This window comes from Scyliorhinus canicula, chromosome 11 (assembly GCF_902713615.1).
Source record: "Scyliorhinus canicula chromosome 11, sScyCan1.1, whole genome shotgun sequence".
NCBI lineage: Eukaryota > Metazoa > Chordata > Chondrichthyes > Carcharhiniformes > Scyliorhinidae > Scyliorhinus > Scyliorhinus canicula.
This window is the reverse complement of record NC_052156.1, coordinates 32,518,879-32,543,417: the sequence shown is the minus strand read 5'-3', so window position 1 is coordinate 32,543,417 and position 24,539 is coordinate 32,518,879. Positions and strand designations below refer to the sequence as shown.

General features: G+C 49.3%; 1 protein-coding gene across 5 annotated transcripts in view; it reads right to left on the bottom strand.

Moving 5' to 3' along the window:
• The window catches only part of fbln2 (fibulin 2), a 248,158-nt gene that overhangs the window by 100,035 nt on the left and 123,584 nt on the right, over positions 1–24,539 (bottom strand). For all 5 annotated transcript variants that reach the window (XM_038812722.1, XM_038812724.1, XM_038812721.1 and 2 more), the window contains 3 exons: positions 15,489–15,588; positions 9,232–9,361; positions 4,471–4,669 (listed from right to left, as the gene is read on the bottom strand). In XM_038812722.1, coding sequence (XP_038668650.1) covers positions 4,471–4,669; positions 9,232–9,361; positions 15,489–15,588 — 429 coding nt within the window. The remainder of the gene's footprint in view (positions 1–4,470; positions 4,670–9,231; positions 9,362–15,488; positions 15,589–24,539) is intronic.

The following is a 24,539-nucleotide window of genomic DNA, read 5'->3' as shown; positions in this document are numbered from 1 at the left end:
TTGATATGGCTTAATGCCTGACATAAATACACTGCCACTCTCTAATGTTGCAAGTAAAGATAAATGTTCATTTAATTATACTGTTCATTAATAACTCATCAACAATTTATTTTCACTGAACTACTTCTGAAGTGCATACATTTCTGATTACCAATTTTGTAAAGCACATTGTAAGAGTACAAATGTATGCACATTGAAACATGACCACATTTTAAATTGCCCTACACTGTGCCAGCTATGACAAATGAACTGTTGTACTATATTCCACAGAAACACAGGCCTCTAAGTGTAAATTACTGTGTAACAATGAAAGTCTTTACTGCTCCTTTCCAACACTTCAGGGTACAAACATACGCCAATCGGTCTGTATGCCAATCACCACATGTATCGATCTTCACCCCAGCAACTTATGCAGTAGACTGAAAGCTTTAGCTTTCAACGGTGGTGAGCTTTCACAGACTAAAACAATTATGTTATCGCAAATTATCAAAACTAACTTAAATACACGATTATAATCACTGAAAATGTGAACAAAAAGCATAACAGGATTGACTCTTTCACATGGAGTACATATCGAGGAGGAGGGCCGAGCAATCGGACAGCCCGGAAATTGGCCCTAGTGAGAGACCGTAGCCAATTTCATGGTCAGGCCTCATGAATGCAAACTCTCACTGATCAACAAGTACTCATTGTTTACCCACCGATCGGGGATTGTGGGTGGGTGGGTTGGGGGGGGTGGGGGGCAGGGCAACGGTGGTGGAAGGGGGTTGCGAGTGTGCAGGAGAGAATTGGTGGTGCTGAGGGAGGGCGGGACACAGGCAACTACAGTGACTGGTCCGCAGAACTAGTCGTCAAACCTTAAACAGCGATGGGGGAATGCCAAGGCATTGGTTGCCGCTGCAAGGCTGCCGGTGGCGTGGGAAGACTTTTTGGAAAGTACACTGTTCATTGCCCCATAGAAACAGATCAACGCGAGGGCTGTTCCTTTGGTTGCCTGGGTCGTAGCCTCCAGGCGTCCCTTGAACTACCAGTTTTGTCAACGGGATAACCAATACTGGACAGTGTGTGCAGATACATGAAAATTACACAATGCACCAGCGTCAGTTATTGACGCCTGACTGAAAGTCGTGTTGGCTAGTGGGCGGAACATTTCAAAAAGCATTTTAATTTGCTTGCTTATTTTTCAGTGTTGACAGGTTAGCAGACAGACAAAAACCTTCAAATAGCTTATGGAAAAACAAATCGTCAATGAGTCAGGCCTGCATTACACATTTCTTGTACTTGTAATTAAGTGCCTGTCGCGTCACTCTGCAATTAAAGCTGTATTTAGATATCAGGAGCTGAATGTTCACCTTGGCTGGGGGAAACATGAGCCGGAACTGTTTCCTGATCCCAAATATTCCCCTGGGTGGGGGGTGGGGCCGTTACTCATTGGGATTTTGACAGAGGCATCCCCTTAGTTGCCATGGACACAGGTTCCTTGTCCAATTAATGATGGCAGGCTGACTCTCAAAGCTGGAGGGACAATCAGGTCTTCCAGCTCCAGAGAAGCAAAAACTGAGAAGATGCCTCAACATGAAGGCACCGTCTAGTCAACTTCTTTAAATTAAATTTTAAAATGTTTTTAAAACTGCCAGGTAACAAATGTGAGGTTGGGCGGGGAAGTGGTGTTGGAGGGGAATCCATCTACAGGGCAGCCTTTGGTTGATTCCATACCTTGGCCGGGGTAGGGAGGGCCTGTAGGCTTGCCTGGAATACTGGCATCCCGGCCTACCACGAGGTGCCCTCCTCCAAGCAGTTGAACCGACCAGCATATCGTCGGGAAACTGGAGGCTGTCTAGAAGACCTCAGACGATCTCCACCTACCTTTGACAATGAGTCAAAATGGCTACCTGCTTCATGGAGGCGAGTGACCTTGCCAGATCCCAAACTCATCCACCAACCCCTAAAACAGCCGGTGCCACCTTGTCCACCTCTGTTCCCAACTTTGCTGGGGCCCACAAATTCTGGCCAAATCTCTTTGGTGCATTCTGTTATCACAGAATTATAAAAACTTAAGAACATGGTAGGAGACTATCAAACTCATCATCCTGTCCTGGCTGTTAGAAATCCCCACTCTTGTCCATAACCTTATCCTCTGGTAGCTTTCCCTGTAACTCCCTGTTATAATTATTACAGATATCATTCTCTATTACCTTTGCAGGCAGCGGTTTCTAGATTCCACCAACTTTCTACCTTGTTCAAAGTTAATGTTTTCAAATTTATTCAGGTTCAACTTTATTTTGGTTAAAAAGATCACAATAGCAAATCTCAGGTGCCATTTTCAACAATAATTAATACAAGAGTGAGTTAGGAGGCCCGAATGGAATAGACTACATTTGCTGGTAGAGGGGAGTTTGTGATGGTCTTTGAGGGAGGTTTCAGGTTGGGCACCGAGTGATTACCATGGCAACAGTGCAAGAGTCGGAATTCTCGAGGAACTTTATGGTTTCACATCCTCATTAACATTTTCTCAGCAAACTGCAGGTGTCAAAGATCATAGATCACCAGTTTCCTTAAAAGGAAAACAGTCCATCTACTGCATCTTAGTGGCTGGTAGAGTAAGTCCTATTCGAGATAGGAATAACTTCCGGTGGGGTTTTGGGAGGGGCGGGGTTTGGCAGCGAGGCAGGTGGGGGGGTGATGTTAGTGTGGGAGACTGAGTTAAAGTGATTCGAGTTTAGGTCAACAGCACGCGAGGGGTTCTTTGTGTGTGTCCACCCAGTGATTCTTTCGGCAGTCAGGTCTCCAGTGGGCCTTTGGGAAATATGAGCCAGGCTTCAGGAGGTCTTGGGTACGCAAGCACAGCACATTCGACCTTGAAAGTTGCAAACACAGTCTTCAGGCCAGAACTTGACTACCGTGTGGCGAGCTTGAGTCGGGGAAATTCCCCAGTCTCCTGACCTGCCTCGGTAAAAAGTATTCCAAAACCCATGATTTTCCATTCTGGGATGGGAGTGCGGGATAGAGCTGAGATCGCCAACTCTGGAAGAAGAATGTGGGCAGCCACGGTGGTGGGCTAGGGCAGTGGCAGGTTAATTAGAGAGTCCAATTTGATTTTCTGGACACTTTGTCCCAGTTGTTTCAGAAGACTTTAGGCTTTCCAGTCCTCAACCATTCATATCCCTTCACCCACCCAGTCCCCCATGGCCTCTCATGCCCAACATGCCACCTCATGCCCCCCACCCAACACCCATGGCTCCTCACACCCTCCATGCCAACCTCATTGCGACTCACCCAGTATCCACTATGGACAGACCTTAGAACCATGTGAGGTTGAAAGAACAAATAGCTTTCACTCCTCCATACTTGATAGCAAAAAAAACCTCCCATTTCTAAAGCCAATTCAAATTTCCTCAAGTCGGTTTCCTCAATTAGTTGTAGAAAAAAAAATCTGTTCAGATCCTGCATCAATATAATCCTTCAATAGATTATTTAAAGTGTCAATAAAACTATGAATTCAGAACATTTTGTAGCTTTTGAAACCCAGCCAAACATTCATAATGACATAATCATAGCCCTTGGGAAATGTCAACAAAGAGCTCCAATGTAACTGCAAGGATAGGTGTTTTTTTTAACCTACCACTGTCAATCAAATCAGTCCAGCAGAAGGTATTTTTAGTTTGAAGAGAGGGACATTCAAAAAACTTCAGATCATAACAGTTGTACAGAGCTTATCCACCCTTCAAGAGTCTATTCCATCAATTTGTGACTCCCAATCTGTAGGTTAAGGTGCTTGCAGCAGCCAAAATGGGTCTATTTTAATTCAGCACCATGTTCAAATGGCCTGGCTAAGCTCTGGCTTTTCCCTTGCATGAATCATGACCGCTCTCTTTCCCGACTGGCAAAATTTGGATCGATTGGAAATGAGAGAGAGAGTTCCACTCCGGATCCGCCCGTCACTTTTAAAGCCCTGTAGAGTCTTCCCAACTCAGTGAAAATCAAGCCCTTAGAATAGGACCAGGACTCTGATTTGTATATTTTTGGGGGTGAGAATGCTGGGACCCATTTAAAGGCATGTCTGAAAGTTGCCTCAGGCTGGGAAATGGACACAACGGTTCCCCAGTGATTTTTCAACTAACAATTGCTCACTTTCATAGAATTTACACTGCAGAAGGAGACCATTCGGCCCATCGAGTCTGCACCGGCTCTTGGAAGGAGCACCCTACCCAAGCCCACAACCCCACCCTATCCCCATAACCCAGTAACCCCACCCAACACTAAGGGCAATTTTGGACACTAACGGCAATTTAGCATGGCCAATCCACTTTGTCAGGTGAGGAATAGGCAACTGGCAGTCAAACATCTCCCCAAAGTATTTTGCAGTCCACAACGTCTCCATCTCTTGAAGGCTGACATTTAATATCTAAAATGATACTGTGCTGACTTTGTTTGCTATCGGAGAAATGTAATGACAAAACTATACTGCACCTTGGTCTGGAACAAGAGGCGGCTCTGGTCGTGGCTTTGGTTTGAGCCATCTTTTTACTGGAAAGTGAGTAATATCTTCAGCCCACTCACAGCAGCTGAAATACGCTTGACTGCAAGGATAGCCTAGACTTGGCTTTTCTTCACATATTCCATACTGGCTCCGAAATATAATTCCTAACATACAGCAGTCGCAGCATTTCTGTAAGGAGAGTTGGAGAAAAGCAGATAGAAATGAATCATTGCACTGCTAAACCGATATTTGATGGAGACATCTTTTTAGTTTATTTTAATTTTCCGACAGCTGGCCTTCAAATGGGTGCCCAGCATTCCCATCCGAAACAGGCATGATATGGTGACCAGATGCCCCAGTGTGCAGCTTTTTCCTCTTTACATGAGCCAGACCAGATTTCCGTCAACATTTCGCCTTTTCACATCAGCATCCATTTTCTTCATTTCCGCTCCCCTCCCTTTTACCTCAGGGTCCATTTACTGTTGGCAAACCCTAAGAGAACGCTCTCAGCTGCTCCCTGCGAATTGGAATGTTGTCCACCCACTGGATGCTACGCGGCTGCGCTGGGTGCTCCCGCAGGGGGCAGAAATCCTTCTCATCGGCATCCAGAGCCGCAAATTGTTCCCCCCCCCAGAATGGACTGGTTGTCGATGGGACAGAATTTTGATGCCTTTATTTGTTCTGATGAGCTATTCTATCAGAATGTGCTGATTGACCAACCAGTGGAGGAGGCCAATGGGGGAAAGGAGTGCATATCACCACAGTCATCAGGGGAGAGCGGAGCAAAGCCAGAGGAGAGTGGGGGGAGAGTCAAAGGTCAGCAAGGGGCGGTGTTGGGGTGGAGGGGTGGGGAGGAGTTGGAGATGAGTGGGGGAGAGCAGGAGACCAGTGCCAATGTGTCCCGGTTTTGACTTTTGAGAATCTGGACACCCTGAGGGCTGTTTAAAGATGCATATCAGGTGCTAATCCTATCATAGGACCCCACTTACAACTTGCCAGATGAAATGGGTAAATCAAGCATGGTGTACACAGGTCCCAGCTGTTCAAGGGCCAATTTAGTTCTATTGAGACACCTCAGGTGCTGGACAATTTTAAACGCAGAATATTGGCATGCAGGTGCAGCAAGTAATTATGAAGAGAAATTGCATGTTGGCCTTTAGTGCAAAGGAATTGGAACACAAGAATAAGGAAGTCTTCCTACAATTGTACAAGATTTTGATGAGAGCACATTGAGCAGAAGTTTCCATTCTCTGTCCAGAGTGCTGGCTGAGGTGGGAAAACCGGAGTGCAGCTCGCAGGCTGTAGTTGGCTCGTACCTCCAGCTAATCTAGCACTCTGTGCAGCAAAGATCTGGAGCTGTGGCTCACACCATCACACTGACAGTGCGGGGCCGGAAAAAGCCGGCAGCTGGGGGGAATCCCAAACTCCAATCTTCAACAAAAAATACAAGAACCCTGACCCCCCCCCCCCCCCCCAAGTGCGCACACGGAAAAGCACCCTACAGACATGGGGACCCCTCCCACATGCACAAGTGGAAGCCCACCACAAAAATGAGGGAAACCCCCATCGCAGGCAGGAGGGGACCCAACCCCCACCAATAAGGGGTACCCCCGCGTCTCCCCCCCAATGGACTTCCCCAGGAGGCAGCGCCAACATGTTGGGAGTGGTGAGCAGGCACGCCCCTCTCCCCCTGGGGGTACTTTATTTACCCGTGTGCCCCCGACGGGTTCACATCACCTGGTTTTAATTTTTAAAAAGCCGTTGTAAACATCGCCGACATGGGGGAATTCCAATTAAGGTGGTGGGGACAACATGAAGGGAAATCCGCTATCTACATATCAATTTATTGAAATGAGATTCCTGACCTTCCTGGACAAGAACCTCATTACGTCGCCCGTGGGTGTGGGGGAGAGGGTGGGGAGAATCGGAAAACAAGACCTCGTCGGCAAGATTCCGATTTCCGAGTCTTACGGCATTTTGAGCCCATGTCGCGTTTACACTCGTGATGAACGCAGGACAAATTTGCCGCAATTATGCGCAGTTTTTGTCTCCACTATTAAGAAACGGTACACTTTCATTGGAGGTGCAGGCTCAGTAAATAAGTCCCTGAAATGAAGGGGTTGGCTTATGATGAGATACTAAGTAAATTGGGTTCACATTTTGTGGTGTTTAAAAGAATGAGAGACAATCTCATTGAAACCCACATAATTCTGAAGTGTCTGGGTGGGTTTGGCACAGAGATTGTTTACACTGGCTAGAATGGCTGAAACATGGGGCCTCAGTCCCAGGATTAGGGGCCGATTATTTAGGAGATGAGGTAAATGTCTTCACTCAGAGGAATAGGATGACCCATCGTTGAATACATTTAAGACAGGAATAGACAGATTTTTTTGTCTTGGAGAATAAAGGATATGGGGAGCAATTAGGAAAATGGAGTTGAATCCCAAGTTCAGCCATGATCATAATGAATGACGGAACAGGCTCAATGGGCCATATGGCCTACTCTTGCTATATCTTGTCCGTAATTCAGAAGACTTGGATTAAAGTCCGCTGAATGACACATTTAGCGGGGTGTTTCTTGGCACCTGCAGCACTGGGCAACCTCCCGTTATTCAACAGCACTTTGCCGTTTCAATTGGCCGTGGGGAGATTCTCCCAGCCGAGGCCGTACTTCGAGGGATTTCCTATCGGGGCGCCATTTTTATCGGCTGCACCGATCTTTCCCCCCATTTCAGGTACCCCTCTCCCCCGGCTGTTTTTGTAGCTCCTCCCTCATCCGTCCAAGATTGAGTCCTCAGGGCGTCCCGAATGGCCTGGGAAACCCCCAGCCCTGGCCATTGAGTGCCGATCACCAGGTGAATTTGGCAAGCGCATATTTAAATGAGCCATTAAATCTGCATACCTGGATCTCGCTCAGCGAGAACGAGATCCAGATTGTGATGCCTCACGAGATTCCGCGAGGAGCCTCTTGTGAGATTCAACAGCCTCGTCCCGACACCAAGTCGGGAGTGACAAGGCTGCTGAATCGCGTCCCTTGTATTCTTGGGCCTAGTCCTCCTGGCAAGGATTAAGCCCATGTGTGGTGCATTTTGACACCTGCCTTTTGCCTTGCCCAATTTCTAGGCTTATGTTTAGTGGGTAAGTTTGTTTGAATGGAGAACCTCACTGTTAATTGTTTGTTATTTTAAATTTAGAGTACACAGACATAGTTTTTCAAATTAAGGGGCAATTTAGAGATAGATTGGTTCTTGATTAATAAGGGGATCAGGGGTTATGGGGAAAAGGAAGGTAAATGGGATGAGAAAAATATCAGCGATGATTGAATGGCGGAGCAGACTCGATGGGTCGAGTGGCCTAATTCTGCTCCCTTGCCTTATGGCCTTATGGTCTTTGCGTGGTCAATCCAGCTGCTCTGCATGTCTCTGAGTTGTGGGGGTGGGACCCACGCAGACACAGGGAGAATGTGCAAACTCCACACGGACAGTGGCCTGGGGCGGAGATCAAAGCTGGGTCCTCAGAGTCATGAGGCAGCAGTGCTAACCACTGCACCACTGTGCCACCTCCTCATTATTAATTATAAGGTAGCTGTGAACCCTCTCTGCCAATGCCTCTTATAAGGAGGTGTACAAAGAAATGCTGCATTCCTTGGACAGCTGAAGATTTGTTTTTTTGTTAAGCATTTAATATGGGTCCTCAGCTATTATGAACAACTTTCAGGTATTTATGACAACAGACTGCTGCTTAGAAAGTGTTACAGGTGCAGTGCATTTGTTTGTGAAGCGCTAATTTTAACTCAGGGTGTTGGTGTGCGGGCTGAGACAGGTGACCAATCATCTGACCCAACACATGGGAAACCAGAGCGCAACTTCAACATTTAAATTAGGCTCCCTCCCCTCGGTCGCAGGGGGCATGAATTCCAGTAATAGGGATGAGAATGCAGTCAGAAAGCCTCTGTCATCTTAACTTCTTATCTCACTCCAGTCCCATACCTGTGCATGGGTTTCCCAGCGATGAGGGGTGCAGTCAACGGGAAATCCCGGGACCGGTAGATCCCATTGACTCCGTCGCCGAAAAACACACCTGTCAAGATGCCTTTTGAACACCATTAATGTATCTGCTTCCACTACCTGCCCCGGCAACGCATTCCAGGCACTCACCACTCTCTGTGTAAAAAACCTGCCTCGCACATCTTCTCTAAACTTTGCCCGACGGACCTTAAACCTATGCCCCTGGTGACTGACCCCTCCACCCTGGGAAAGAATGCCTGCCCATTCAGTCTATCCATGCCCCTCATAATCTTGTGGACCTCTATCAGGTCATCCAGGTTGTTAGAAGCCCTGCCTTTTTCACATCCTGACCATAATCTAACTCGAGGAAATATTAAGTAATAAAACTTTACAGGAGCAAGTGAACCTTAATTTTCAAGTTGATTAAAATGATTCCAGGTGCGTATCAATATAAGATTTCTATAGCTCTGGAATCAGATTAGTAATCGGACTGACGCCCAATTAGTCTCCTTTATCCCAGCCTTATTCCCCATACCTTTTATCCTTGTGGCCTTTCTGAGCGAGATGGCCAATGTAATATTAATTTGTTTTGAATAATGTTCAATGTTATCTGCCGATTTGAAGACAGGAGGCAAAAAGAAGTGAGTTTCATTTCAATCTCAATCTGGGTTGAAATCAAAGTCAGATCTCAGAACTAAAGAAACAATATTTTGTGAGGAAGGTAAGATGCTGTGAAATACTTGCCGTAAAAATGTCCGCTCCACAAACGTCATTCGGATTTGCATAGCAGTCTTCATTTTCTTTTGCAAAGTTAATACCAACTAAGCAGCTACGTTCCTCCATATATGAGACACAGCACTGTTTCTGTGCAATTCTGTTGCAAAACATAGGCATATTATGATCAGAACAGAGCTTTGATTAAATTGCTCAAAATAAGTAAGTAAAATCACCCCATTCAAACATAAGAACATGCATACAGGAGATGGTGGCATGTGGCAATGTCCCTGGACTAGGAATCCCGAAAGGCAGGACGGAATTCGTGAGCGTGAACCTCAGTTGCAGCATATTAACAGGATGCAGATGACACCTCCCCCCTCCCACCGCCCCCCCCCCCCCCCCTCCCCCCATACCCCCACACCCCCAAACACACCAGATTCTCCGCGATGCTGACAGGAAACACGCCAGTGGGACACATATTGGGAACTACGTGGGGAAGCAGATGTCGGGACTCATCTGAACAATGCCTGGGGCTGCCTTAAGGAGTTTAGGATGGAGGCGGCCTGCCACCCTGGACCCTGGAACACCCGCGACAGTGGGGTGGGGAGACGATCTGCAGGTGGATCTTTCGCATTTAGTGTCCTGGAAGAAGTCCATCTTCCAGCCTCAAAATGTTCCAGGAGATCCATTACCATTCTCAGGAAGTCCATCTTCTCGTCTGAGAGAGCTCCCAGAGATATATCTTCATTTTCAAGAGGCCAACCTTTTTTCTTTAATAGTGGGTTATATAGTTCTTTAACATCTGTGATGTTGGATGTCTTTTCAGTATGGCACCCGGACACGACGTTGAACTTCACGCTTTCCAGCCTGCCCCGCCATGGAACACACTGTGAAACATCCTGTTATTAATTAGGTTGGGCCGGCTGATTTGCTGTGTTTACCCACCAGCCTCCACAGTGGGGACCCCTGCCACAGCACTTTGTCGCGAAACGGGAGACTTCCGCCCCCAGTTCTCTCCGGGGACATGAGTTAAATTTCTCTCGGTACGGGGCTGGCCCAGCTCAGACTGCCATTGCTGCAATATGTGTTTTAAATGCACCCCTTTGGTCCTACTTACAGGCCCCTGACTGCACACACAGGGTGTCCTGTAAATGTCCAGAGAGCCTCTGGTCATCGGGAAGCCCACCCATGTCACCCTCATACCCCAGCGGTATGATCAATGGGATGGGTGTGGCCAAGCTCAATCAGTGGCATACCGGGTGCTGACACTCATCAGAAGCGCTGCCCCACTGGAGGGGAAGCAGGGGATCAGCAGAGCTCACCCCAAATAAAGGACACATGTAGCGTGGCATTTGGCACCCTCCCTGGCACACTGTCCCTCTTAGGGCAGAGGCCTCACCAATGACACTATGAGCTAATCCACCTCTCAGGACCAACAACTGTCTCCATACCTTGCTTATTCATTGTACCCCCCCCCCGCTCCTATCCAGCCTGCCCCTGGTCAGGTTGTCACAACTTGTGTGTCATACCCAGGACCCACATCACGCTGCAACTAAGCTCCCAGCACACACACAATTCCCTGCCTCACCCCCATCTGTAGCACCTGCCCACATACATGCCTCTAAGCATGGAGGTGATTGGTGGCACAAGGTCACCTTCTCAACCGCACAATCCTGCAGGTGCCACCCTGCTGGAGGGGTTACACATGGCCCACTCAGTGAGGAAACCCACAGTGGACCCAACTGTGGGAAACAGGACAGGGGCCACAGAGCATCTCACTTACATGGGTTGCGACGAATCTGGAGATGGTGAGCGGTGACGGGTCATTCGCTGGGTAGGGTGTCATACAAGGCGGCGTCACACTTCTGGCCGTGTTCCCTGAGGGTGACCCCAGGTGGAATGTTCAAGTGTCCTGGGGTCCTTGCCCCATGCCATCTTCCAAACCACCTCCCCCATTTTTCCACAACCCCCACCTGGCACAGCCTCTACACCCAACCACAATCCTTCCCTTACACCTTACATTCTTATGCTTGACCCCGAATTGTCACTTGTGTTCCAACTTAAGTGGTGTCTAACTTTCTAATTTTCCTTGCCTTAGCACTCCTTCTAGATGTTACCCCAGACACCATATCAGACGTGGAGGCGGCCTGCTGCGTCTCTCACCCTCTGCCTCTGGATGGGCCTGGAAGGGCCCGGCCAACCTACAGCTGTCACAGGTGATGATGTGCCAACCTTTTCTGCCCGTTGCCCACCCGATTCACTATTCCAGCTGCCGGCCAATGGAATTTTCCCATTATGGCAGGGGAACCCAAGGGCAGGGGTGATCTGTTGGTGGAATGAACAATCCCACCAGCGAAAAATTCACCCATTGATTGTCTCAAACTCTCTGTCCCACCGGCGGAGAATCCAGCCCTCAAGGTTTTGTGGTGAACGTATCGCATTAACCATTCCCCGTGTATGTAACTGTACCACGCTGTTGCCCATGAGGGCTCCACCTATGGACCATTGTAAGGTATTACCTGTAATGTATCATGTTGGTGCCTTTGTGGGCTCTGCCCCTGGCTCCTCTCCTTGAGGGGAGATATAAAGAGCAGTAGCTCTGTAGGCGACTATCAGTAGCAGAGCAGTCGCAGGCAGGCACTGTTCTGGTCGATCAAAGTTTACTTCAACTCCTTGTTTCGCATGAATTGATGGTCGCATCAGGTTTAAAATTCACAGCAAACAAGGGGCGGGATTCTACGCTGCCTGACACCGGTGTTGATTTGGGCGGCGCCAGTTTGAGGCCGGTTTCCGAGTCGCCGTCACCTCCAAAATGGCGTCATCGCTTTGCGCACTGCACGCCATTGGAACGGTGCTGGCGCATCACCGGAAGGCCCTGCCCCGTGCGCCGCCCCTGATGGGCCGAGTTCCTGACTGCGCGGTTGCCATGTGGTCCAGACAGTCGGGAAGCCGGTGTGGCGGCCGCAGACTGTGTCTGTTGGCCAGAGCCGTGCTGCTGGCCGGAGGAGCTACCGCGAGGGCTGGGGGGATTGGTGGGGGTTTGCCAGGGGTTGGCCTGTGGCTCCATGTTTGGCAGGTTGGGTCAGCGCATGGCCGACGCCATGTTGTACAGCACGACCGCTGCAGAACGTTGCCGTGCGCATGCGTGGCCGCAGACCCGGCCATACTCCGGCTGTTTTTGGTACGGGAGCCGCTGGTTTTACCGGGCGCCGCTGCTAGCCCCTCACCGGTCCCGGAATCAGTGAAAGTTCGCCGCAGATTTTGGCGTCATAAAACACCACAGTTCCCACGCCGGCGCCGGCACATAGCCGCACAAACGGAGAATCCAGCCTAAGGTGTATATTAAACCCAGCCACCCACCTTATTGAGAAATAGACTTTGGGTTTGTAATGATGGGACAGCCAAGCTTTCTCTTTACTTCTAAAGCAACAGCTAGCAGCTGTTGTGGAGATAGCTTTCCAAAAGAAAACCATCCAATCAGCTGAAAGCCTATCAAGCAGCCAAAGGAATACCTTGAAAGTGCAGAGGTGGACTGATATTTTTGCTCTCCCACATTGCAGGGCTCCCACATCACAGGGGCTAGTTTAGCTCACCAGGCTAAATCACTGGCTTTTAAAGCAGGCCAAGCAGGCCAGCAGCACGGTTCGATTCCCGTACCAGCCTCCCCGGACAGGCGCCGGAATGTGGCGACTAGGGGCTTTTCACAGTAACTTCATTGAAGCCTACTCGTGACAATAAGCGATTTTCATTTTTAATTTCACAACCCGTCCCAATGACATTGAGCCTCACCGTAATGACACCAAGCCCCGCCCACAATGTTGTCTCTGCTCACCTCTCGGCTCTTGCTCGGGTGACTGGCCCTTGAGCCTCAAGCCTCGATGACCACATGTGCACTTGGCTGGCTCCTGGCTGCTACTGCTGGTTATCTGGCCTGGCCTCTGTTCTCTTTTACCCTCACACTCCCATCTCTGTCTGCCTGGACTCTGGCTCTGGTCAAGTCGCTCCGTTCCCACTGGCTGCTGCTCCCCAATTCCCCGAGACAAGGCTTGCCTGGCCTTCTTCGCATCTCCTGACTGCTGCTCTGCCCACCTCTTGGTTAGGTGGCTGGGCCTCAAGTCTCAACCCTCGATGAACATGTGTGCTCCTGGTTAGCTTACTGGCTACTGCTGATGGCTATATGGCCTGTCCTCTTCTCTATTCCGCCCTCGCTGCTCGGTTCAGTTGCTGCCCAATCCACCCCTCTCACAATCAGCCCTGCCTGGTTGGCCTCTGGTCAAGTTGCCCCGCTCTCGCTGGCCACCGCTCCCCTATTCCCTGAGACACAACGTTAATGCTTGCCTGGCCTTCTTCGCACCTCCTGACTGCTGCTCTGCCCACTTCTTGGCTCTCACTCGGGTGGCCGGGCCTCGAGCCTCGACGACCGCATATGTGCCTGGCATCTGCTGGATATCTGGTCTGGTGGACTCTGTTGTTTTTGGTTGGTAGTCCACTCTCCCTCCTCAGCCCTGGACGAGAGGTCAAGAGTCACCCTGCTGCTCCCCTCAACGGCTATTGGCCAGTGCCTCCTCCACACATTGCTGAAGGCTTCGCAGGCTCGCACCCCGATGTTCGGTCGGCAAACTCACTTTTGCCTCAGGCAGCCCACAAGACCAAATTCCAGAAACCTGGCTGCTGCTTTGCACCTTTACTCAATGTAAGTTCACAAACTTCACACTAATTCAGGAGATCCTGAACTGCTCCAATTCTCCACCACCTCTCAACATCTGGCAGACTGTTTTCCCGCCCTAAAAGGGAGTCCACCAATCGGACCCCAACGCTATCCTGTAAGGCCTGCTGTTGGCTCACTTGATTTTAGAGATAAAAAATGGGGACGACACAGAACGGCACTCGTGGGGGTCTCCCAGGGGATCGACGACCTCCAGCTGCCTGCCCTTTGGGCAGGGTGGTGCCACCTGGGCACTGAGGATGTCACCTGGGTGCCATACTAGCACTGCCAAGGTGCCCAGGTGACTGCCAGCTGGCATGGGAACTGCCAGGTTGGCACTGCCAAGGTGCCAAGCTGGCATTTTTTGCAATTGGACATGGGGTGCCCCCTTGGTTTTTGGGGGGAGGGGGTACAGAGGGTGGGGGTTCTGGGGACCCTCCCATTGTGTGTTCGGGCTGTGAGGGGGTGGTCCTGGTCATATTGGGCAGCGAAGATTGAGCTGCCATTTAAAAATAGTATCACAATCTCTCGCTACACTAGTGAGCTCTGGCAAGCCGAGCTCCTCAGTGCGCAAAACAGAGCTATATGCAGCCTTGCCATGCATTCCCTGCTGAGGTTCTTATAGAATGTGAGTTGCATTGTATAGCCATATGTTTCTTGGGGCGGCAGACGCACTACTATGAGACATTGTTCCCAATTAGTTGATTCATGCCCTCAGTGACATTTTGGGTGAATTTGGTGGGGTGTTTCTCGCCAGCTTTTGGGTGAGATCCACATCGCTATTCAACCACACTTACGGTTGAATTTACCGGCTGTTCACGCTGGTGGGGATGCTGGTCCCAAGAACTGGTTGACAACGACGGCACCAGAACATCCGGCTGGCGGGCCAGCTCCACTGCCGAAAAACAGACAGCGGGTTAGTCTGTAAATCCCGCCCTCAGTCATTTTTTGGGGCCTTGCGGAGTTCTCCACGGTCAAGAAAAGTTTTCATAACTGGGGAGCTGAACTCGGTGGCCAGATAGACTCCTCTGCACAGATGGACATTACCCCACACATCCCCAAGCGAACACACCCCACTATGGGGTCGCTGAGAGTCCCCCCTTTTCAAACCCCCCACTCCTCCTTTTGGGCCCCCCCTTTCAGGACTCCCAGCTTTTATGAGGCCCCTTAATAATTTCCTTTGTTGCCCCTACCTTCCACCTTAAATGGCCCTCCTTAGGCTTTGACCCTTGGCATCGCCACCCTGGCACCTGGGCACCCTGGCACTGCCACACTAGCACCTTGACAGTTCCCCTTACAGCTACTGCCACACTAGCAGTGCTACCCAGGCATCATTTAGGGGCTTGTACATGCATATTGTCTATGCTGATGAACAAAAGGGATAATGGGTTGACACCACACAACAATTTTGAATAACTAAAACTGTTTATTGAGGGATGCTTTAAGGAGTTAATAATGAATAGTTTAATGTAGGCAGTGCGTTTTAGTTGTTGAAGAGATCGATTGTTTTACCTATTGCATGGAGGAAAATATGCACCAGTTATTAATTAGAGCGTGTACAATCCCGGAACACACTTACCTGCAGGTAGCAGAGTCAAGACTCCTCACAGGAATATCGAAACACTGGCTATTGTTTGCAGCCCACTGTTGCCCGGTAGTACAGCAACTTTCAATCACATCTGCCACAGAAACCAAAGAGAAAAGCAGATTCGTTTTATCATTTTCAAACACGCACATTCCAATGAATTGTAGAACAATAAATTTCATAAAATGTGCAACACAGAATGGATATCAAGCCCAGTGTGAGTTATTTGTAAACTGTTGAGCTGCCTGATTTTTTGTTTTGTTTTGCCATACAGGGCATGGCTGTTCTCTGGCAGAGAGGGTGATCTCACTCCATTGCTTTAAACGTTTGAGCCAATATCACTGAGCGCGAGTCTGCGTACTTACAAGTAACTTTTGTTTCTCTCCCTCTGCCTCTCTACAGGTACAAGAATGGCTGGTTTTTCATACTATTAAATACACTTAATACTACCGTCTTCAATTGTCATAAGGGATTTGGCCATAGAAATCAAAAAGTTTGTGGCACAGAAAGAGACCACGTGATTCACTGTGTCGGTGCCAGCGGGAAATCGAGCCACCCCAGCCTGATCCCATTTTTTGGCATTTGGTCCATTGCCCGGCGGGTTACGGCAATTGAGGTGCGTATCCACATACTTAGGGTGGCAGGTACTGTGGTGCTGCAGTAGCTAGTGTCCCTACCTCTGAAGCAAAAGATGTAGGTTCAAGTCCCACCACGACACTTGGAGGCCACAGAAAGTGCATGCGTGGCCAGGCAGATTTGTTTGCCAAAGTGTAAATTCTTCTGATATGCCAAGGCAGGTGATAAGAGCGGGAGAGTTTCCTGGCCATCCAGAACCGCATGACAGCTGCAGCACATCCCCATCCTAAAAAGACTCCACACGCAAGCCTTTGTCACAGGCACCTAGGTTCCTTGCTTCAAGGGAGCATGAGAGACAGTGAGTTGCAGGAGGTGGGGGGGTACATTTGGAGCACAGTAGCAGGCAATCCACCTGGAGAGTTCAGAAGGAGGTGGTGCTTCTGCCAATTTTGATGCTGCACCTCATTTGGCTAAATCTCCCAGGACTTCCGCCCAACACTCAGAAAGATTTAGTACCTGCCGGTAGGCAGGAGCAGGAAGTTGTCAACGGGATGCCACAGCTTGGGTCCAGTTGGAGCTGAATCACCACTATTAATATTACAGGAGCCTGCAACACAGGGTTTCAACCTCCTGACCCTTTTTTGTCTCTCAACAGTGAGGTTTAAAACTGAGGACTGAGTGTCTAACAAGTCAGCATGATCACATCAGTAGCTTTTACAACCAGTGTCACACCATTTGACTTCAGTGAGCTTGGAAGTCACATTGGCACCAATCTCCTAAGTTGTATTGCCAATGTTGTCACTGTGCACCTAACACTGATTCACAATAACACAGGAGTGGCAATGTAACTGCAACCTGAGTACAAATTAAATCTTCAGACATATAATTACGTTTAGTAAGTCGTTTGCTTTCAAACATTACTGCAGCCATTTCTGTTAGAGGCAATTTTATTGTAGTGAAACATTCAATTTATTCCAACCCAATTCAGATCATTATTTGCATAGTGTTACATGAATTGCAAGTTTATGCTATTTTCACAATATTAAAAAACTGACTATTTAAGTACATGAGGTGCTACACACAAGCCAACAAAACAGCATGAGCAGACTGCTCTTGGGAGCGTTTGAACAAGAAAGAGATCGCACTTGAAGACATCCTAGCAAGGTAAACTTCGATAACCCATTCTCAGAACTGCACTGTTACCGAAAGGGAGAAGACATTTACTAAGTCCTTCTCTGTATTTACGGAAGGGCACACTTTTCACTCTGTGACAGGTAACCATGAAAGTGATATATCTCCTTTATACAGTTAAAGCGAGACAACTATTCTTTCTCTATAAGTCAAGCCAAGCAGTGAGTCACTAACTGCAGGTATCAACAGCCAAGTCAAAGTTTTGAATCCACACGTCTAAATGGATGCTTGCTGATCTTGTTCAAAATCATGAGGGAGTTGGACAGAGTGGACAAAGAGGAATAGTTCCCCCTAGGTAAGAAGATCAAGAACAAGACGCACAGATTTCAGGTGATTTACAAAAGAAGCAAATGTGATGTGAGAAAAACACATTTTCACACAACAAATAGTCGGGGTCTGGAATGCACTGCCTGGATGTGTGGTGGAGGCAGGTTCAATCGAGGCCTTCAAAAGGACATCAGATGATTACTTGAATAGAAACAATATGCAGGGCTATGGGCAAAGGTAGTAAGCCGCAATGCTCGTTGCAAAGTCAGTGCAGACACGATGGGCCAAATAGCTTCCTTCTGCGTCGCAACAATTCTACGATTCTTTCCAGGTGTACTATAAACGGAAATAGGATGTTATTCCATGCCTCTACTTCTGTCACAGATGTGTACTCACAAAGAGTTGTTTGAAAACAATGTAAAAATTAAAGAGTATCTTTACAATTCACATTACCTGAAAGGGAACGGAAAACCCAGGTAAATGTTACAGCATTGGAATAGTTCATTTCCCCTTTTAATTGGGCACTTAAAGTCCCAATAGCACGCAAAGGAAATAATGAGAAATGCCAACCGCAGTAACCTTGTCTCTTGATATATTCTTGGAAAATGCTGCAGCTTCTCCCATTCTCAATGCACAACATCCACCTACTCCACTTTAGTGTTGGTGTGTAAAATCACAGTGCACTCATGATGAACCTTAAAACAGCTTTTACAACTATGCCATTTGTTTAAAAATTCATTTACGGGATGTGGGCATCACTGGTTAGGCCAGCATTTATTGCCCATCCCTAGTTTCCCTTCAGAAGGTGGTGGTGAGCTGCCTTCTTAAACCGCTGAAGTCTCTGAGGTGTAGGTACACCCACAGTGTTGTCAGTGTTGTTACACTTGGAAAGAATCGTAGAATTGTTCCAGGATTTTGACCCAGCGACAGTGAAGGAACGGTGATATATTTCCAAGTCTGGGTGGTGAGTAACTTGGAGAGGAACCTCCAGGTGGTAGGATTCCCAGGGTGAGGGGGGGAACATTACAGGATAATGCTGGGCGGGCGGGTGGTGGGGACTTGCAATGTGGTGGCTTATGGATTCCAGGTGACATTCGGGAATGCTAAGAGGCGAAAAGGAGCACTTAGCCTTGCTCATTGTAGTAGGTCATTCATCTTCTTCAAATGCTGCACTCCCATCCTCTTGGTCACGCCACTGGCTCTGACCAGTGCTTCCATCATCACCCAGGCCGGATTTGTGACCTTGCTGGAGGATCTCCTGCCAGTCTGAGGGTAGATAGTTGCCTTTCTGTCCTCCATGGCATCCAACATTCTTGTGAAGGACCCCTGGGTTAATTATGGAGCTGGCTTCTTGGTTGCCATCCTCCCAGCTTGACTGTGAGCAACTGCTGCCAACTGCACCCGTGAAGCCGTTTAAATGCAGCACCCCCTTGATTGAAATGCTCAGATGACCCCCCAGGGTGGGTGAATCAGACGCTTTGCACCTCAGGCATACCAGGAGGCCTCAGGTTTTTCACATAGGAGAAAAAGAATTTCAAAGAGCCTGAAAATTGTGATCTGGAAGTACTGCCGTGTCCGATGGGAATCGCATTGATTTTCTCGTCGAAAATGGCATTTTGGGGGAAATTCTGCATTGTGTGTGTGTGTTAGAAAGCTTTCCAGTCACCTCATGCTTTTTTGCTGTTGTGAAAAAATGTTGCAAATACATGTTGACCACATTTTACGACTGTCTGAAGGAAAAGGACTCAAACGTTCAAGAGCGTGATCATTTCAGAGCACAGATCCAATTGCCAATTCTGTCAGCATTTTACTGATAACAATATGCTATGTTTTGCCAATTTTATTCCCATGGCTGATGTTAAAAAAAAATCTTATTTAATAGACAATTTAAAAGCTTGGTTCCCTCAAAGAAATCAATTACAGATTGATTTTGGCGAGTCAGCATGAAGTAAAAACAGTAAAATGTTGTAACACCTGGAAGCATCTTAGGACATAATGCAAGACCGACACACTATCGCTGACCAATGCAACTTCTCCTCCCACCTATCCTATCAATGCAATTGAAGGCATGGGCAGCCACCAGAACTATAAAGTTACCCTCGATTCTAAGAGCCAGAGGACCAACTGTCATGCCCTGTAAAGACATGTCATGTTTATAATTTTACACAGAGACTGAGCTCTAATGCTAACTTTTGGAACTGTCTTTTACTTGTTTGAAATGGACACTGTTGAACTGTTAAGATGGCTACCGAGCGGGTCAAGTGACTTTTGCTTACTCAACATGGACTTTCAAGCTTCTGGAAACTTCCGAATTGAATAACCAGGGATTATTGCACAACACCTGGAATGGACATTTCGCCCAGGATATGCCAGGGCTGTCAGCCAGCGACAGGAATCCTGATCCATCAGTGAATCGGGCGCCGGGCAGAAAATTAGGTTTCATGCCGGTCATGAAACCCGTTGCGGGTCTCCTGGCCCGCCCCGCCCGCCCCAACGAGGTACCCACCCAGACCCAACGGGAACATTCAAATAGATCATTATCTCTAATTTGAATCTAATTTACGGGCAGGAGGCCCGATTCACCTGCCCCCTGGCATGCTCCACCGCCACCCAGCCGGGAGTCCCGCTGGCGTGAATCGGTGCAAGTCCTGACAAACGGGGATCAGGTGACATGCACTCTGAGGGGTCCCCCAGGATGCCAAGGTAGGGTCCTTCATGGAAGGGGAGGGGTGTTGGGGGAGCTGGTTCTGGGCTGGGAGGGCTCATATCAGGGGTCTTTCTTGGGAGGGGGATCATTTGGCTGTTCTTCCCATTTGCAGCCTTGAAACCCTTTAATTCTGGCCCCTACAGGGCCCCGACACAATATGGCGCAGGGCTACAATGGCTGGCACATAGGAAATGAGTCCCCCAGCTAGAGAGGCCGGGCCGCCGATTGGTGGGCCCCGATCACAGGCCAGGCCACATCGGAGGCCCCTCCCCCACCCACAGGCGACCACCCGACCCTTCCACGCTGAGTTCCCGCTGGCTGAGAGCAGGTTAGAACAGCGCCGGCGGGACTCACCGTTTCCACCATGGCCGCTCGGCCCATCCCGGCCCGAGAATTTACAGTGCAGAAGGAGGCCATTCAGCCCATCGAGTCTGCACCGGCTCTTGGAAAGAGCACCCGACCCTATCCCCATAACCCAGTAACCCCACCCAACACTAAGGGCAATTTTGGACACTAAGGGCAATTTATCATGGCCAATCAACCTAACCTGCACATCTTTGGACTGTGGGAGGAAACCGGAGCACCCGGAGGAAACCCACACACACACGGGGAGGATGTGCAGACTCCACACAGACAGTGACCCAAGCCGGAATTGAACCTGGGACCCTGGAGCTGTGAAGCGATTGTGCTATCCACAATGCTACCGTGCTGCCCTAATGCTGGACATTCACTGGGGAGCCACACTCAGAGGATGCACAGCAGAATGGATGGTCTCTGAAGTGATGAAGTCCTCTCTCTGATCCAAACTGACTTGAACCACAGCTCTCTAATGAGAATGTAAGATCAATTAACTTACTGTTATGACCTTCTCTTTGTCAGCATTGGGAAACACATATAGATTTCCAAACCTGCATTGCCACAAGATTCCCTTCGCTGTCATATTTTATAATTTTGAAACCTGAGATAATTTGAACAAGAAATAAATATTTGGAAAAGGAAGCTTTCATATTTATCAAAGCACTGCGTCCACTCCTGTTCACTGCTTCAGTGTCAATTATTGAATCGTTTGTTCACTTTTGAACACACTTTTAATGAGGTATAATAAACAGCAAACTATGGAGGGTCTCTGCTGTGTTATTTCCAAGTTATTTTGTCCATAATTTTCATTCCTTTCCTGCTCTTGTGCGTAGTGCAGATCTCTACCATCAGGAGTGTTCAGCACCTTACCCAAGTGTTGTGTTTTGTGTGCAATCTTAGGCAGTTAGGCACCATACTGAGTGTAACTCTGTCCCAACTGATATCCACAAATAGGCTTACTTTCCAGCAAGAATCACTAATTAGCAATCGATAGTAGGATCTCTTGCTGAATTTCGTGCCTCCAACCCAGTAGCAACAAGGTCCTTTTCTTGTTTGCATGATACATACTAATTGAGCAAAGAGAAGGGCTGGGATTCTCCCCAACCCGGCGGGGCGGGGCGTCCCGGCATGATGGAGTGGGGTGAACCACTCCGGAGTCGGGCCGCCCCAAAGGTGTGGAAGTCTCCGCACCTTAAGGGGCCAAGCCCTAATATTGAGGGTCTAGGCCCGCGCCGGAGTGGTTGGCACTCCGCCGGCTGGCGTGGAAGGCCTTTGGCGCCACGCCAGCCGGGGCCGAAGGGACTTCGCCGGCTGGCGGAAGTCCGCGCATCTACCAGAGCTTCAGCGGCTGCTGACGTCATCCCCGCACATGCGCAGGGGAGGGGGTCACTTCCGCCTCCGCCATGGTGAAGACGAAGGAAAAGAGTGCCCCCACGGCACAGGCCCGCCCTCCAATCGGTGGACCCCGATCGCGGGCCAGGCCACAGTGGGGGCACCCCCCCGGGGCCAGACCGGCGCACGCCCCTCCCCCCCCCCCCCCAGGATCCCGGAGCCCACCCGCGTCGCCTGCTCCCGCCGGTAAGGTAGGTGGTTTGATCCATGCCGGCGGGAACAGCATGACAGCGGCGGGACTTCGGCCCATCGCAGGCCGGAGAATCGCCGGGGGGGGGGGGGGCGCCGATCGGCGCTGAGCGATTCCCGCCCCCGCCAAATCTCCGGTGCCAGAAAATTCGGCGGCCGGCAGGGGCGGGATTGATGCCGGCCCCCGGCGATTCTCCGACCCGCCGGGGGATCGGAGAATCCCGCCCCAGAGATGAAACCAGACTTTTCGGACTTCACAAAGTGCTTTCAATATTAATGAAGCAACTATAAACATCGTTGGGAAAAATAACATTCAGTCACAATCCATCTGGTTCTCAATCAGGGATATAAAGTGGCAGAGTGATAATGGGCGCCATTTAATGGACTCGTCGCACCTGACTTGGTATCAGGACAAGGCCGGTGAAAATTGTGAGAGGTGGGGGCGGCACGGTGGCGCAGAGGTTAGCACTACTGCCTCATGGCGCTGAGGACCCGGGTTCAATCCCGGCCCTAGGTCACTGTCCGTGTGGAGATTGCACCTTCTCCCCGTGTTTCCATGGGTGTCACGCTCACAACCCAAAGATGTGCAGGGTAGGTGGATTGGTCATGCTAGAAAATTGCCCCTTAATTGGGAAAAACAATAATTGGGTACACTAAATTTATTTTTTAAAAAGAACGTCACGAGAGGTCACTCATGAGATTCGCAACACTCGAAACACCTCACGAGATTCAACTGAGCGTCACAAAATGTCACTCGGCTCATTTAAATATGCATTGGCCGGATTCTCCCGCCATTAGGGACCTAACGGCCTTGTCTGGGGGACCTCGTGAGAGCTCTATTTAGTACTGGTCCACACAAACATGGACCCCAGGTCTTTAAACACCATCTGGTGTTTCTGGAGCAGTTTGGTTCAACTTGGTGGCACTTTGGGTCATTTGAGAGGGCAGTTAAGAGTCAACCCTATTGCTGTGGACCAGGAGTCACATGTAGACCAGGCTAAAAAAGGATGGCAGATTCCCTTCCTTAAAGAGCATCAGTCAAGCCGGTGAACCTTTATAGTGATCTATGATAGTCTCATAGTCACCATTACTTTCTTTTAATAAACAATTTTATTGAGGTAGTTTTTGGCTTTATAAACAGTTACAGACATCATCAGAAAGGAAGCAAAAAAGGCAAAAATGTGCAAACATCCACGTACTTTCAATACTTCCATCGTAACATATTGCACAAGCCCGCTCCCCTCCCACCGGTACTACCCGCCATATTTTCCCTCCTACTCTACTCTACCCCCTCCCCCCACCCCCCTGCTGACGCTCACTCTCCCGCAAAGAAGTCAATAAATAGTTGCCACCTCCGGGTGAACCCCTGCACAGATCCCCTCAAGGCGAACTTAATTTTTTCCATCCCCAGGAAACTCGACATGTCCGCAAGCCACCACTCAGTCTTCGGGGGCTTTGAGTCCCTCCACGCCAATAATATTCGTCGCCGGGCTATCAGGGAAGCAAAGGCCAAAATATCGGCCTCTTTCTCCCCCTGGACGCCCGGGTCTTCCGAAAGCCCAAAAATTGCCACCCCTGGACTCATCACCACCCTTGTTTTTAGCACCTGGGACATGACCCCCGCAAATCCCTCCCAGTACCCCCTCAGCTCAGGGCATGCCCAAACCATGTGAACATGGCTCGCTGGTCATCCCGCGCACCTAGCGCATTTGTCCTCTATCCCGAAAAATTTGCTCATCCGAGCCACCGTCATATGGGCCCGGTGAACGACCTTAAATTGGATCAGCCCGAGCCTGGCACATGTCGCGGTCGAGTTTACCCTACTCGGGGCCTCTGCCCACAGCCCATCCTCCATTTCCCCGCCTATCTCCTCCTCCCATTTAAGTTTCAGTTCCTCTGTCTGGGACCCTTCCTCCCTCATGAGCACCTTATAAATACCCGAGACTCTACCCTCCCCTTCGTCCCTCCCAGAGACTATTCTGTCTAGGATCCCCATTGGCGGGAGGCGCGAGAAAGATGGGACCTGTCTACGAACAAAGTCCCGCAACTGTAGGTATCTAAAATCATTTCCCCTTACCAACCCAAATTTCTCCTCCAAGCTCCTCAAACTCGCGAAGCTCCCTTCCAGGAACATATCACCCACCCTTCCCGCCCCTGCTCATAGTCACCATTACTGAGACAGGCTTTCAACTTAAATTCCAGATTTATTCGTGAAGTGAATTTAAATTCCGCACCTACTGTGGTTAGACAGAACGCTATCCCCAAAGGCCAGGGCCTCTGGATGACTCATTCAGTGACACTGGGCGGGATCTAACCAAAACATTTCTCAGAGATATCTTAAGCGGGTTTGGCGGCATGTTTCCTGT